Source organism: Empidonax traillii, unplaced genomic scaffold (assembly GCF_003031625.1).
Source record: "Empidonax traillii isolate 1590-97213 ecotype Southwest subspecies unplaced genomic scaffold, ASM303162v1 scaffold1493:size124086, whole genome shotgun sequence".
Taxonomy (NCBI): domain Eukaryota; kingdom Metazoa; phylum Chordata; class Aves; order Passeriformes; family Tyrannidae; genus Empidonax; species Empidonax traillii.
Window position 1 is genome coordinate 63,207 of NW_020956686.1, and position 15,149 is coordinate 78,355.

The following is a 15,149-nucleotide window of genomic DNA, read 5'->3' on the forward strand; positions in this document are numbered from 1 at the left end:
CCCCCCCCCCCCCCCCCCCCCCCCCCCCCCCCCCCGGATGCTCTCCCCGCGCCACGGCCGCACCGGGGCGGTGACACCGGGCGGGAGGTGACACGGGGGTGGCCCCCCCGTCCTCCCCTCCCCTCCCCGGGCCGGGGGGCGGCGCGGCGGCGGCGGCGGAGACGGACCCGCACCCACCGCCCGCACCCACCGCCCGCCTCCCGCGGGCGGCGGCAACAAAGGCCCTTCCCCGCCCCCGCCGCCGCCTCCCGCCGCCTCCCGCCGCCGCCGCCACCGTCCTTGCGGCAGGAAGATGCCCGGGGAGGTGCCGCCGCCGGCGCCCCGGGGGCTGCGGAGCCTCCCGGTGCCGCTCCTGCTGCTGCTGCTGCTGCTCAGCGCCCGCACCGCGCTGGTGAGTGCGGGGGGACCGGCGGGGAGCGGGGCCGGGGGGCACCGGGAGCGGGGATCGGCACCGGGAGGGGGTCAGAGAGGGGGGATCGGCACCGGGAGGGATCAGAGAGGGGAGCGGCATCGACACGGGGAGGCCGGGGGGGTGGTGAGGGTGAGGTGGGATCGACACCGACACCGATCGGGCGGGGGGCACCGGGCGGGGGGCGAGGGGGCACCGGCGCCGGGAAGGGGGCGGCGGGGATCGCAGCGGGAGGGGCGTGAGGTGGGAGCGGGATCGGCACCGGCAGCGGGAGAGGGTCGGAGGGGATCGGCACCGGCTCCGGGAGAGGGATGAGGTGGGATTGGCACCGGCACCGAGAGCGGGTCGAGGGGGCAGCGGTGCCGGCCGAGGGAATCGGCAGCAGCAACGGGCGGAGGGCGAGGGACGATTGGCATCGGCACGGGGAGGGGGTGAGGTGGGATCGGCTCCCAGCGAGGGAGAGGGCGCGACCGGCACCGCACGGGGGTCAGCGGGAATCGGCATCGGGAGCGAAACCGGGCGGGGAGCGGCCCCGGCCCCGGGCGGGGGCTCAGCGGGGACCGGCACCGGCGTCGCTTGTGGATCGGTACCGGCAGGAAAAGGGGGGTGTGGGGTGGGACCGGCATCGTGCACGGTCTCTCACCGGGCAGGGGCACCGGGGACCTGGCACCGGCATCGGTACCGAGCGTGCATCGGCAGCGGGCGGGGGGCACCGGGCTGGGGGCGTGGGGGTGACCGGCCCCGTGCGGGGTCTGGCAGCGGCACATGCGGGTGGGAAAGGGGGCGCCGCACCCGCCCTGGGACCCGCACCCGCCGTGCAGGGGGGTCCTGCAGACCGGCCCCCGGCTTTGGGGGGCTCCAGGACCCACACCCTGCTGGGGGGGACACCCAGCTCCCGAGGGGCTCCGCTGCCCCCCACCCTGCCCCTGCCAGCCCCTCCCTGCCCGCACAGCCCCCCCAACCCCCATGGCAGCACTCGGGGGGTGCCCCCTCCCGTGCGACCCCCCTGGCGGGGCCGGGCAGGGCGGGGGGCCGTGGGGAGGGGGCTGCGGGCAGCGTGGGGGGCCGTGGGGAGGGGGCTGCGAGCAGCTGCCGTTTGAAGGTCGTTGGGAAACACGCCTTAAAAACACGCCCTGCCCTGAGAGAGGGGAGAGGGAGGAAAACCTCTCCTGCTGCTCGGGGGCAGGATGAATTGCAAGGGTTTTGCCCCCCCCTGCCTCCCCCTCCCCTCTCCATCCCCATCCCCATCCCCTGGCGGGGTGGTGGGGGCAGATCCAGCCCTGCCTGCGCAGGCAGCGCTTGGTTTTCCCGGAGAGCAGGAGAGGGTTCCATGTGGCTGAAGGAAGAGGCTCTGTGCTTCCTCGTGGCACTTCCAAAACTGCTTCTCCCCACTGACATGCTCCAGCTGGGAGACACCCAGCCCTGCCTGCACCCAGCCCTGCCTGCACCCAGCCCTGCCTGCACCCAGCCCTGCCCTGAGCCGAGTGTTGGAGCATTTCTGGGGGACCAGGGCGCTGGTTTTGGGGTGATGCTCTACAGGAAGGACCCTCCTGCAGCCAGAAGATGCTTTTTCCACACACCCTCCACAGCCTAGGAGAGCATGGTGGGGAGGAAGGCTGCCTCCTCCTCCTCCTTTTAAAGAGAGGGGAAAAAGTCCCAGGGCCCCAGAGCTCATCCCCCTCCTCCTGAGGGTCTGGTTTGAGGGTTATTTCTTCACCCTTTATTTCTGGGTGAGGGGTGTTCCCAGCAGCAGCAGTTCCCCTCTGGAATAGAGATACAGCTTCGGTGTTCCCGAGGACGCTGCCGTGGAGGGGACAGGATACGCTCAGCTGGTACCTCTGGCAAATCCACCGGATCCAAGGCCGCTTTGTTCAGCCCAGTATTGCCTTTGCTGTTGCTCCTGGGAATCCCACGCTCCGCCAGCAGCTCCCCCCCACGGCTGGGTGCCCACGGTGGGGAGAGGTGAGTGTGGCTGTGCTGGCGTGGGTGTGGGGTGAGCTGTGGGAGTGCTCCTTCCTCCCCAGGTGAGCTTTTCCCCATCCCACTCCGGGCAGTTGCAGTTGCTGGACGTGGCCCAGGCGGTTGTCGGTGTTTGCTGAGGGAATTCAGGCAGCAGAGGTCACGGGCTGGTTCAGTGCCAGGATGGGATTGGGAGCCTGAGGGATGGAGGAGGCTGCTTTCTCCCACCTGGATGCGAGTGAGGCCTCTCCTCTGCCCTGCTCTTCCTGAAGCTTTCAAATCGTTACTGTCGGATGAGGACCCGGCTCCTCCCTGAGGGTGGGGAGCAAGGACTTGGCACAGCTCTGGCACATCCCAGCCACTGCCTGGATAATGGGATGGGGGATGGATCTGCCCACCCTGCTGCGGTTGGTGCCACAGCCCCACTGCCAGATCCCAGGCCCTGCCAGGGAGCAGAGTTTGTTCAGTGTTTGCTCTGCAGAGACCGGATGAGCGACTCCAGCTCCGCTGGCACCGAGCCTGGGAGCTCCCTGGGATGAGCATCTCCCTGTCCCCATCCCGGGGGAGCACAGAGGGACAGAGGGACAGGACTGCAGCCTGGGCTCGGGGACCTGGCGTTGCCGGAGCGTTTCAAACTGTAACGAGTCTCCCGGGACTCGGCGCTTCCCTTTGATCTCCCGCTGTGTCTGTGATCCCTCCCGGCCCCGGGCTTGGGGAAGCTGGGATGGATCCCGCTGGGATTGGTCGCTGTTAACCCTTTGTGTGCCTCTGGGGGAGGCTGCAGGGCAGGGGCTGCCTCTCCTGGTGGGACTCCCGTGCTGGCAGTGGGTTTTCCCAGGACAGGTTTGGTTTTGGGCTGTGAACCCCTCGAGCTTCCCCTGCCCATCCTGCCAAACCACCATTCCCTGCCTCGTCCCCTTGAGGCTGGATACAGAACACCTTGGGAGAGGACAAGGGACACCCAGGCAGGAGCTGTGCCCGTGGTGGGGGTGAGATCAACCCCTTGTCAGACACCTGAGGATCCAAGAGTGGGCTGTTCTCTGGGGAGAACTGGCTGCTCCCCACCCTGCAGACCCTACACAGGCTGGGGGAATTGCTGCCTCCTCCTCCTCCCCTTCCTCCTGCATGCAGGACCTTGGATGCTGGAAGGTGTTGGGGCAGTGCAGGGGGCAGGACAGTGGGCTCTGCTCAGGGTAATTCCTGTGCTGATGAGTTTCACTCAGCGAGGGAGGCTGTGGGTGGTGCCAGAGAGGGGAGGGGGTTCACCCAGCCCCGTGTGGCACCCCCTGCCCGGGGTCCCCCAGCCCTGGGTGTAGGGTCAGGGTGCTTTGCAGTGGCCCCAGTGCTGGCCCAGCCCCAGCTGAGGGATCAGCTCGTCACCTTAATTACTGCGAGCGTTGATGAGCTGTAACCCCTGCACAGGTCCTGGCCACTCGTGTCCCTGTTCCTGGAGCAGTGCCTGGGATGGCTCCAGGGCCAGCCTCGTCCTGCTCTGCTTTGCAGGAGATTGGGAAGCTGCTCTGGGTTTAGTCCTGGAGTGGGTTTGTGGGGCCCTCCCAGCGAGGGTCACTGTGGAATGACATCCCTTTCTCCTTATAATGCCTTAAAATCCACCCTGGGCTCAATCCTGGGGGGTAATGAGGAACACTGGATGCAGAGATGCTCCCTGGGCCTGCAGAGGACTGGGGTGAAGCCCCCACTGCGCTGCAGAGGATTTGGGGGGGTTCAGAACCTCCCACATCTCCAGGTCCCACACGAGGGGTTGGGGGTTCACAGGCCACTCCTGTTCCCACTGTGTTTTCCAGTGGTCTGGGCTCAGCAGCTCCCTGGCATCGGGACTGAGGGGGAGGATCCTTCCCTTGTGGGGTTTGTGGGTGCTCTGGGGTCAGTTGTGAGGTGTCATGACTTTGCAAGGACTCAGCCTGGCTGCTGGGGGGGGGTTGGATTTGAACTCCCTGGTGTGAGCTGGGGAAACACAGGGTTTAATCCAGCTCTGTTTGTGGGGACATCCCATCTCTCCTGGTCCAGCTGTGCTCAACCCACAACTCCTCCCTCTTTCACAGACAAACCAAGGGGAAAAAAAATGTAAATAAATAAATTAAAGCGTCCCAGAGCTTGTGAAGCAGCACAGGGTCCTCTGGCCCCTCCTGTCTCAGCCTATGTGTGTGACATGGGACAAGTGGGAGTTAAGTCCCCGAGTGCCCCTGAGGCTCCTTTTCCCCTTGGAAGGGTGTTGGGAGACGCGTGGCCGCCCTGGGAGACGGGAGCCAGGCCTGGGGAATGCCCAGCCTGGAACGTGAGCCGGGTACCAAACCCTGGGAGCTGCTGGCAGGGCAGGCACCGAGCCCAGCTGGGAGCTGGGAGCCCTTCCCTTCCCCTTCTGAGCCTTCAAAAGCCCTCAAATAGTTCCAGGTGGGGCGTTAATTCTGTCCCCCTGTCCTTGTCCCTGTGCTCAGAGCTGGGTCTGTCCCGTCCTTGCTCCCTTCGTGGCCTGGGATGTGTTTTTTTGCTGCTGTTCTGCTCCTGGATGCACAAACCCAGCGCTCAGCACCTCTGCAAACCAGGGGGAACAGTGATTTGGGGGGAGAAACCCCCTTCAACATGAGGTTTGGCATCTTCTGGGAGCGGCAGGAGATGTGATCCCTGCATCCCACGGCATCCCACGGCATCCCCCGGCATCCCCCGGCATCCCCCTTCCCTCCTCATCCTCCCCCATCCTCCCCACTCAGCTTAACAGCAGCACGAGGACCCTGAGGAGCTGCTGGAGAAGGATTTCTCCTCCAAAGCAGGTGATGCCATCGAGCCTCTCCCAGGCAGAAGGGGGATGTGCCTCTGTTTTCCTCTGTTTTCCTCTGTTTCCCTCTGTTTCCCTCTGTTTTCCTCTGTTTTCCTCTGTTTTCCACTGTTTTCCACTGTTTTCCACTGTTTCCCTGTTCCCCACCCCTGCCCCGGCAGGAGCTGCCGGTCCCTCCCTGGATACGGTGCCACAGCGCGTGTGTGGAGGGAGGAGCAGAGGTTTTTCCCAGCTTTTCCAGCCTGGCTTTGTGTTTTTCCCCCGTTCCCTGGGTCGTTGTGCTTTATGGAGGGAGGGGGAATATTCTCCGTGCCTGGCTCCGGGGTGGGTGGGGGGGAGAGCAGAGGTGGGAGGCCGGGGGGGTGGGGTGGAACAGAGAGCTTTTTGTGGCCACGCATCCGTCTCTCCCACTTAATTAACTTGACATTTAAGTGCGAGTTTCTCGTGCAGAGCTCGAGAGCGGCACACGGGGCAAAGGCTGTGCGTGCCCAGAGCTCGGAGCAGGGTGGAAGTCAGGGCAGGAAGGGAGGGATGTGCTTGGATCCGGGCAGAAGCGGCTCCTGGGGCTGCCAAACTGAGCCCCTGCCCCCCCAAACCGTGTGCTGTGGGGTCAGAAAGGAGGGGGATTGAAGCTGGCGTCGTGCAGGTGGCACAGGGGTGCTCCTCCTGGCTGCTGGGGGAATGAAGGTGGTTTTAAGAGCTGATTCTTCCAAAGGTTTTTGGTTAAAAAAGAGTTAATTCTGGTCTTGGCTAAGCCAGGATTTAACCCAGGTGTGGTGGTGCACAGAGGGGACAGCATCAATTTTTGGGGGGGGACCAACAATGGGTAGCACCTGGGAGTGATGCTGCCCCAACCTCACATCCCCTTTTCCACCTCACCCAGCTCTCTCCAGGCTGGACTGGGACGTTCCCTCTGCCCCATCCCAGACAGAGGCCCGTGTGTGTGTTTACATCTCCACAAAGCATCTCCCTCCCTCCCTCAGAACAGCTTGGCCACGGCTCAAACTATTTATTTCAAGATAAAAATAACAGCAGCAACCTCAGGGCTGCTGCTTTTCCCCACGTCTGATGGCGAAACGAGGATTATTTTGGCAAAGGAGGAGGGAGGGGTGGAAGCCTCAATGTGGGGGAGCCTGGACAGGTGCCCCAAAGTGGGATTTGAACTGGGGAGGGGGAGGCTGGAACTGGGGGGAAGGGGGGGCAGCGTCATCTCTCAGGCAGCACGGAGCACAACTTGTTGGCAAAACAGTCTTCTGTTTGCCAAAAAATGCTGTTTTCTGGAGGAGGAGGAGGAGGGGAGTGAAGCTGTTTCATGAGCCGGGCTGAAAAACTGATGAAGGGTTGGGGGGGTTGCTGGTCCCGGGCACGGCTTTGGGTGGGTTTGGAAACGATGCTCGTGTAGCAAATGTCAAAAATACAACACAGGGCAGCGTTTTCGGGGGGAAAGGAGTGGGAGTTTGGGTCCAAACCGGGCGTTTAAAAGAAAATAAATCTTATTTACTCCTTATTTTTGCAAGTTAAGCTGGAACTGAACACAGAGCCCCTGTGTTTGTCTCCCTCCCCGGAGCACTTTCCCCTGCAGAGGCAGCGAGTGGTGCTGGCTGGGAGCTCACAAGATTTACTCCCCCAAACTAGGTGTCAGTGCACCATTTCCAGCTTATTTTAGGCAAATTCGGGTCCACTGGGCTGCTCACAACTTTTCCAGGTGCTGCCTGTCCCACCACCGTGTCCCTGGGGAACCTCTCCACGTGCCCCATTAAGGGACAATCAGAGGAAAGTGGAATAATGGAAACTCCCCCCCTTGTTTTGGAGGCTTTTTGGCACCATCCAGCCTTTCATTTTCCTTCTCCCCTGGGCATTTGCTCCACGTGTGTTTGCCCAGTGCCCGGGGAGGGGGTTGTGGGAATCTCCTGCCACCGGGACCAGGGTGTTTGGAGCTGAGTGTCACAGGAGGTGGCACTTGTGGGGAGCAGAAACTGCTCCAAAGCCTTGGCTTCGGCCCAGTGGAAAATCCCAGAGCTGCCAGGTATTTGTTGATGAAATGGGGTGATTTTCCTGCAGCTTTAGCCCACCCCAGAGGCTGCTCCAAGTGCAGAGTTCCCTTTTTTGGAGGCGCTGGGTGAGGCAGTGGCTGTGTCCCTTTTGGGGTGCTTCAGGCCTTGGTTGGTGTCACCACTTTGTCACCTCCTCCTGGGCGATTCATTATTTATTAGGATGATAAATCATTATTTATTATAATATATAATAGATAGAATAATCATTCATTAGGATAAATAATGCAGGATACCATAACTCCACTTCGAAGGGGGGGTCCCCTCCTCCTGAGCCCGGACCAGCCCATTGCACCCCAGCCCCTGCCATGTCCGACCCGGGGCACCCACTCCCCGTGCTCCCACGGCGCTAATGAGCACTAATTAGGTGCTAATTAGCCCCGGTGGTTGCAGGTCAGCGCCCTGCCAGCGTGCACGGCCCGTGCCCTGCGTGTTGCCTCTGCGAAGGATGATTACAAACATCGCCTGCAAACTTGGGAGGGGGCTCTGGTGTTAATTTACCTGCTGTTAATTAGCCTGGTGTTAATCAGGGAGTGTGCTGACGGGGGTATTGGGGTTTTGGGCATCAGTGAGGGACGAAATAGGGTTGAAATAATGCCCTGAGCTGCGTTTATTGCCCACGGGGCATCATCATCCCTCCGAGCTCCGTGGGACTTGTGAATGCTGGGGATGTGGGAATTGCATCCCACCGGGATTCACAGGAGGCACCTGGGACACAGCACCCATCAGCCTTTGGGATCCCAGCTCCACGGAATTCCTTGGGTTCGTTTTCCCTGTCACTGAAAGGAGCTTTTTGTCCCTGTTTTATCAGTCAGTGACTGGGTGGGTGGGATTTGGGCGAGAGCCCCTGAGGAGCTGGAATGAGGCTGTGGGAGGGGCTGGGGGGGATCCTGGGGTGTCCCTGGGGCACCTCCTGCACTGTTGGGGGTGTTGGAACTTGGGGGGGGGTTCTCACTGGGAAGGACCTCCTGGAGTTTGGGAATGTTTGGAGTCACATCCCTCAGTGCTGGAATGGGGGGGGGGATGCAGCTGGTTCTCCCTCTTTGCCCTCTCTCCTTTGATTGGGATTAATTAACGCCTGCTCCCCATGCCCAGAACCTGCACTGTCCCCACATGTCCCACCAGAGATGTCCTTAAAGCTGTTGGTGATCCCCAGGAATGCTGGTGTGGAAGTGGGAGGAGGTTCTCCGTGCTGGTGGGATCACTTCACCCTGCTCCCTCCAGGATGAGAACAGGAATCACATCCCAAATCACATCCTGAATCCCTTCGTTTTCCACGGCAAGAGCTCTTTGAACACCCAGTGAAAGGCTGGAAGAGGAGGAGGAGGAGGAGGGTGGGAGGGGAGGCTCCTACTGTTGTAGAGGAAAACAGAGGGACTGTGTGGGCAGGGATTGCCTGGGACATCATCCCTGGCAGGAATATCCCTATATCCATAGGGACACCACAGAGGAAGTTGGCCTGACAGGAGCTGGGGCTGTAGGAAGCAGGAGCTGCATGTCCTGCCTCCCTCCCACCAGGGGAGCAGCAGTTTGGGTGCACACAGTGACTTTTGGGGGCTGTCTCCTCAAAGTGCTCCCTTCCAGCCCTCCAGCACTTGGGATTTATGCTGGGAAGGGACTTGGGAGGAACATCCCTGTGAGCTCTTCAGTTTACATTCCCAACATGAGATTTGGTAAAAATTGTTTTTTTTATTTCTGGAGTTTTTTTTTGTGTTGTTTGTTTTTCCTGAGGAGCTTTTTGGCTGCTGGTCCCACTAGCCTGGTGTGAGACTGAGAGTCTGGCTGGGATCCTCTGGCAAAGCATCCAGAGGGTCCCAGGACCCCAAATATGGGGGTTTTTCCCTCTGATCCAGCCCAAGCTGCAGGCTGATTCCCTCCAGCATCCCTGCAGGTGCTGTAGCCCCTGGATAAGTGACATCACTAAGCCCATGTCACCAACTTGCTGCTGCTGATGATGCCAGGGATGCCAGACAGGGATCCCTTGGGGTGCAGACCCCCCCCCCCACCCCATTCCAGGAAATTCCAGCCAGGAATCCCCCTTCCCATCCCTATCCTCCCTCATTTCCCTTCCTGCAGCCAGAATGTTCTCCCTGAGGGATGGATTAAATCAGGAGGTGAGAAGGTCAGGCAGGAGTGGGAGAGGAACTGTGAGGGCTGTGGAGAAGGGACCATTCCATCCCTCCTGCTCCACTTGGGATGCTCCAAGCAGACAAGGGAAGAATTTCCCACCCCCTGGGAAATGCTCTTGGGGAAATGTGCTGCATGCCTGTTTTTTTGGGGGGGGGGGGGTAGGAGTTACAGACCAGCAGCAAGGCTGTTCCTGAGCCCTTCAGCTCTGCACCTCATCCTCTTTGCCCTGGATTCGGCCTTAAAACTCCAAATCTCTCCCCAGAACCCCCCAGCAGGTGAGATTCCCATAAATTTCCTCCCCTGGTGGTGCAGGCCACCAGTGGGTTTGGGGCCAGTCCTGGCTGCCAGGTAGGTGTGATGTCACCCCAACACCCCCTCCCCTGCTGCAGGCTCGGCCTGATCCACCTGATTCCTGCCTTTCCCGGTGCAATTCCAGCTGCTCCCCCAGCCAAGCAGAGTCGGAGTTCGCCTCCAGCTATAAATATCTGCGAGCTCAGCAAAGCCCCCAAAGGGTTTGGGCACTAAATATAGTTTTCTGCAGCAGAAAGACATATTGCATGGAGGCTGGGCAGTGGGATCTCCTTCTAGGAATGGCGAGGAAGGGTGTGATGATGACTTTCCACGTGGATAGGGGGCTGGATTCGCTGCCCACAGCCCATGTCCTGGTCCCCACTGTGCCCTCCAGCTGCTCCTCTCTGGGCCTTGCTGGTGTTGAGCCCCAGCAGAAGTTGCTGTCTGAGAGCGGAGGAAAAAGGGACATAAAACATTTATAGCCCTTGAGAATCGCCAAGGAAATGTCTGTCTCTTGTTAAAATAGCAGGAGCAATTAGAGGAGAGGGGGAAAAAAAAAAAAAAGCAAAACCCAACAGCGAGGCTTGTGTTTTTATCCCAGCTCTTTTCCGGGGGTTTCCCACCCTCGGCTCCCCCATCCCGGCTTGGAGGGGGCAACAAGGGCTGATCCCCCCCCTTCCCATCCCAGGAGGAGCAAACCAGCCTGAAAACCCCATCTCAGGGGCTCTGCAGACACATTCTGAATCTTGAATCTTGACTTCAGATGAAAGGGCGGCGAGAGGTTAATTGGGTTCCTTCTGCTGTTGGGTGTTTGCAGCCAGTGGGGCCCGAGTGGGGTCGCTGCTTCCTGAGTGGGTCTGGGCGCTGTTAATTAGGGAAACCCCAAACCTGAACTTCCCCAGAGCAGCTGGAGAGGGGTTTATCCTGTGTGGATGGATCCTTCCCCCTCCCATCTGGAATGAGGCGCTTCCAAACCAGCCAAATCCTGTGGATGAGGGGAATTCTGACACTGCTTTGTTTGACCCAGTGTCTTCCAGAGGACAAAAAAAAATCCCTGTTTCTCCAGGGGGGGCACAAGGGTCGCTCTTGCTTGCTCAAGCTTTGCACTTCCCTGCCTAAAAATCAATAGTTTAGTGGGTTCCATCATTTTTTCCCCACCTCTTTTGCAGAGGTTTTAGCCTGGCTGAGGGGCAGAGCTGCTTCTCTGGGGGCAGAAGGAGGGTTTCAGGATCCCCCGTGGTTGTGGGCCAGGACTGGGCATGGCTTGGAGCTTTTCCTGTCCCAGTGGCCGCTATTGTGGCATTTCTCACGTCCTGAGTTTTTTGGGAGGCGAGGCTTGTCTCGGCCAAGAGCTCCAAGGGTTTGTTCACCCCGCTCTGGGTGAGCTCCTGGCACAGCTTTGACCTCGCTGGGGTGAGAAAGAGGAAAGAAAATGCCAGGAGGGGAAATCCGGGGAGGAAGAGCAGGTCTGGGGGAAGCAGCCAGGAGGGTGCTGGGCAGCAGAAACAGGCCCTGCCCTTGTGCCAGAGGGAGGGGGAGGACCTGCAAGGGCACATTTTCCCGGAGTTTGATGGTCCTGCTGAAGTGTGGGAAATAACTAACCTGGTGTGGACACAAACTGACCTGTTTTGACTGGAAAGCGAGGGGTCAGTTGGTGTTTCAGGCTAATGAATGTCTTGGCTTTGTTGATTTTTGCAGGGACGTTCCTTCCCCAGGGGGGATCACACCACCCTGAAAACCCCCACCAAGATCTTCCCAGGTTGTGAAATCAAAACTTAGGGCCTGTTCCCTTCCCCCTCTGCTGGGCTGTGAGAGGTTCTGGCGTCCTGTTTTCCAGCTTTTCCAGCTGACTCCAGAGCTGGAAGTACCTTTGCAAGCACGAGGTGAATCCCTTGGTTCAGGGAGCTGAGGGTTTGGGGAGAACAGGGTGTGTGGAGGGAGGTGATAGCTCATGGAGAGGTTAATCCTCACCTGAGACATCTCCCTGGGGAACAAGCTGAGCATGGGGTGGAAAAGCCCCTCCCTGGTGGAAAGAGGTTTCTCTTCTTTCTTTCCTCCTCTCTCAGCCCTCCCTGGCCGGGCAGAACATTTCTCTCCTTCCTTTTGCCTCTCCCTCTCATCCTTTCAGCCATTTGGCACTAAAACTTTAAAACTAAACATCCTTTCAGCCATTTGGCACTAAAACCAACCACTTTGGATGGAAAAAGAGGTTCGGGTGCAGCGAAACCCCCTCCTCTTGTGCTGGTAGTTTGTCCCTCATCTGCTTCCAGACCTCATCCAGGAGCTGCTGGAGTTGGGTTTGCCTTTCCCTCTACAATATTTTGATTTTCCCTCTACAACAATAAGTTTTTCTCCCACAGCGATTCTGGAGGTGCTGAACAGCCCTGAACAAGTGACAGCAAACGCGTCAGGAAGGGGCATTTCCACCACAAGGCTCGGGCTGCTTTGACTCTTTGCTGCTGTAGAAAGACAGGAGCAGAAACCTCCTCTCGCTTGGCTTTATTTATTTTCTTTTTTCTTTTTTTTTTTTTTTTTTCTGCGGGGGAAAAAACAACAGGTTGTGAAATAACTATCGGCATTTCTCGCCTCGGGGGAATTCCCGGTGCCGTCCCCAATCCAGCCCTGCAGGTGGACGCTGCCAAATGCCTTCGAGTGGGAAGATGCTCAGCAGTGGTGGATTATATATTGTTTTTTTCTTTTCCTGAATGGGAAAAGCCCGTGTTCCTACGGAAACCAATGGGTTTGTGGGGTCCTGAAGGGAAGGAGCATCCCAGAGGAACCGGGAAAAGCTTTTGGGTTTACGCTCAGTGGTGCAAAAAAAGGCTTAGAAAAATTAAAAATACAGCTCGGAAGGAGCGGCTTTGGAGCAGGGAAAAGCTCTTGGGAAGAGCTGTGGGCTCTGGAATTGCAGCGAGGGCTGGGAGAAAGAGCCGGGCCGCGTGTGGGAACGGAGGGATCCTGAGCCGGTTGGAGCTGTGCGATTAAAGCCGACAGACGCTCCCCATCCCAGCGCTCCCTTCCCGCCGGGATCGGCGCTTTGGAAACGCGAGCATCCCCCGCGAGTGAATTTGGGTGTGAAAACGCGGGGATGCGTCCAAAGCGGGGGACTCCCAGCCTGGTTCTGCTGGCAGAGAGAGGGGGTTGGGCTGGGGAGGGGGCTTAGCTGAGCCCGACCCAGCCCCACGTCCCGCCGGGCCGATGGAAAGTAGGTCGTGGCCGCGCTGCCGTGGCCGCTCCGTCCTACATATGGAAATCGGGGCTATTTCTGGCCGCTCCTGTGACGGGCTCGGCCCCTCCCGGCCCCTCCGCGAGGCCCTGCCCTGCTCCAACCTCCGGGGATGCTCCTGGCTCGGCACTGTTGGGATGAAGCTTTAGGATTGCCCCCCCAGTGCAGGGAGGAGGGAGGTGGAAGCTCTGCCCTAATCCTGCTGTGGGTGCTGGGCTCGCTGCTTTCCTCCCAGCCTGTGGATCCCACCCTGGTTTCCCAGTGTTTGGGGGGTTTAATTCCTCATGGCGGGGGGGGGGAATATCCCTCACGGATAGGACAGAAAACACCTTTCAAGCTGTATTTTTATGGCCTGACTCCTGTCCGGGTGGACTCGGGGCGTCGCTCCCCTCTCCATCCCATCCCAGAGGTTGGGTTTCCTTCCATCGTTTCCCCTTGAAGCCAGGGCTGGATTACTCCAGCTGATCTCCTCCGGGCTGGAATCCCGAGAAAAAAAACCGTGGCACGTTTGTATTTAGCAGCTTCTCAATCAGCACCCATTCCAATTGCCGTGACGACTCCGAGGAAGGTGGGCAAGAACTCCCTCCTGTTGGACACACCCAAGCTTGGGAACTCCCCGTCCTGCTGTCGGGGCTGGTGGTCAGTAAAAAAAGGATTGAGTAATCCTAATTAAATGCCAGAAGGAAAGGGAAAAAGGGCTCCTTGGGTGTTTTTTTTTCAGTTTTGAGTCCTGCCTGTGGGGAGGGGGAGTCGCTGTAAATCTGCAGCTGCCTGCGAGACGCTGTAATATATTCCTGATTAATTATTATTAGGAGGTTCATTAGCTGTGGCTCAGCAGGAGAACAGATTGGGAGGGGCTCCAGGAGCTGAAGTGTCACCCGTTCGGGAGCAGAGGGGTGATGGTTGTCACGGGTCAGTCCTTTCCCTGCCACCCAACACGGCCTGAACGGCAACCCCACCCCCCTCGGGTTTAATGTGTTTATGAGGAGCTGCTGAGGGAGCTGGGGGGGCTCAGCCTGGAGAAAAGGAGGCTCAGGGGGGACCTTCTGGCTCTGCAATCCCTGACAGGAGGGGGGAGCCGGGGGGGGTCGGGCTCTGCTCCCAGGGAACAGGGACAGGAGGAGAGGGAACTCGAGTCTCACTGGAGAAACTGGATATGAGGAAAAATTTCTTCATGGAAAACAAGGTTGTCCAGCCCTGCAGTGGTGGAGTCCCCGTCCCTTGAAGTATTTAAAGAATGTGTAGATGTGGCACTTGGGGACGTGGGTTAGGGGTGAACACAACAGACACCGGGTTAATGGTTGGAGCGGACGGGCCGAGAGGGCTTTTCCAGCAGTAACCATTCCATGGTTTCATGGCCATCTCCTGGACCTGGTGCTTCCTGCACCCCTCAGAATGGGACTGAGAGGGCTCCCGTGGCTGGGGGTGATGACTTCAGGTGGGGTCCCTGCACCCCGGGAAGGAGGGAACTGCGGGAATTCCCAGAGTCCATGGGGAGCAGCTTCAGGATGTGGATTTCCCACGTGCTGTATTGGTGGGATTTGCACAAAACACTCAAAAAAATCTGTTAAAGCTGAGGGATCCCTCCACCTCTTCCTATCCTGCTACCCATCCTCACCCTGGGGGCAGGATGTGACCCCTCCAGCTGCTCCAGAACCCCTTCTCCACGTTACTGCCCTGCTTGAAAATGCAGGAAAAATCCCTCCCAATGGTGACAAAATCCTTCTTAACGGTGACAGCTTCTTGGGGAAAATCCCCCTTAACGGTGACAATTTCTTGGGGGGGAATTCCATTTTAACAGTGACAGTTTCTTGGGGGAAATTCCGTGTTAACGGTGACAATTTCTTGGCTCTTGGAGCTCGGGGCAGGGGGAGGTCTTGAATCCCACCAAGCTGCAGCACAGGGAGGACCCTCAGTGACCCCTCAGTCATGGGATGGGGAAGCTGAGGGAGAGGAGCTGCCAGACAGGATTTGGAGGAAGGGGAGCGATTTGTAGGGATGGAAGATCTTCCCTGTAAGAGATTCCTCCCCCCCAGCCCATCCCTCGGGGGCTCAGTGTTCCCTCGGCCACCTTAATGACCGCAATTAAGGCGATCCCGGCAAATGAAGTGGCGTTTAAAGAGCGAGATAAAAACGAAAAACTCCCACAACTGCTTTCTGTGGTCGTTAAGAGGCTTTTCCTCCTCCTGCCGCTGCCTCTGCTGCGGTTCCACTGGAGCGTCCCCTGGCACGGTGACAGCCCCCTGGCTCACTGGAGCCATCCCCAGCTCCCAGGGGGGCTCCTCTGGG

The 15,149-nt window shown here is 59.1% G+C and overlaps 1 protein-coding gene across 1 annotated transcript in view; it reads left to right on the forward strand.

The window, feature by feature from the left end:
* Positions 1–223: 223 nt before the first annotated feature.
* SDC3 (syndecan 3) overlaps positions 224–15,149 on the forward strand; it is a 40,274-nt gene continuing 25,348 nt past the window's right edge. The window contains exon 1 of the mRNA XM_027907577.1: positions 224–391. Coding sequence (XP_027763378.1) covers positions 293–391 — 99 coding nt within the window. The 5' untranslated portion in view covers positions 224–292. The remainder of the gene's footprint in view (positions 392–15,149) is intronic.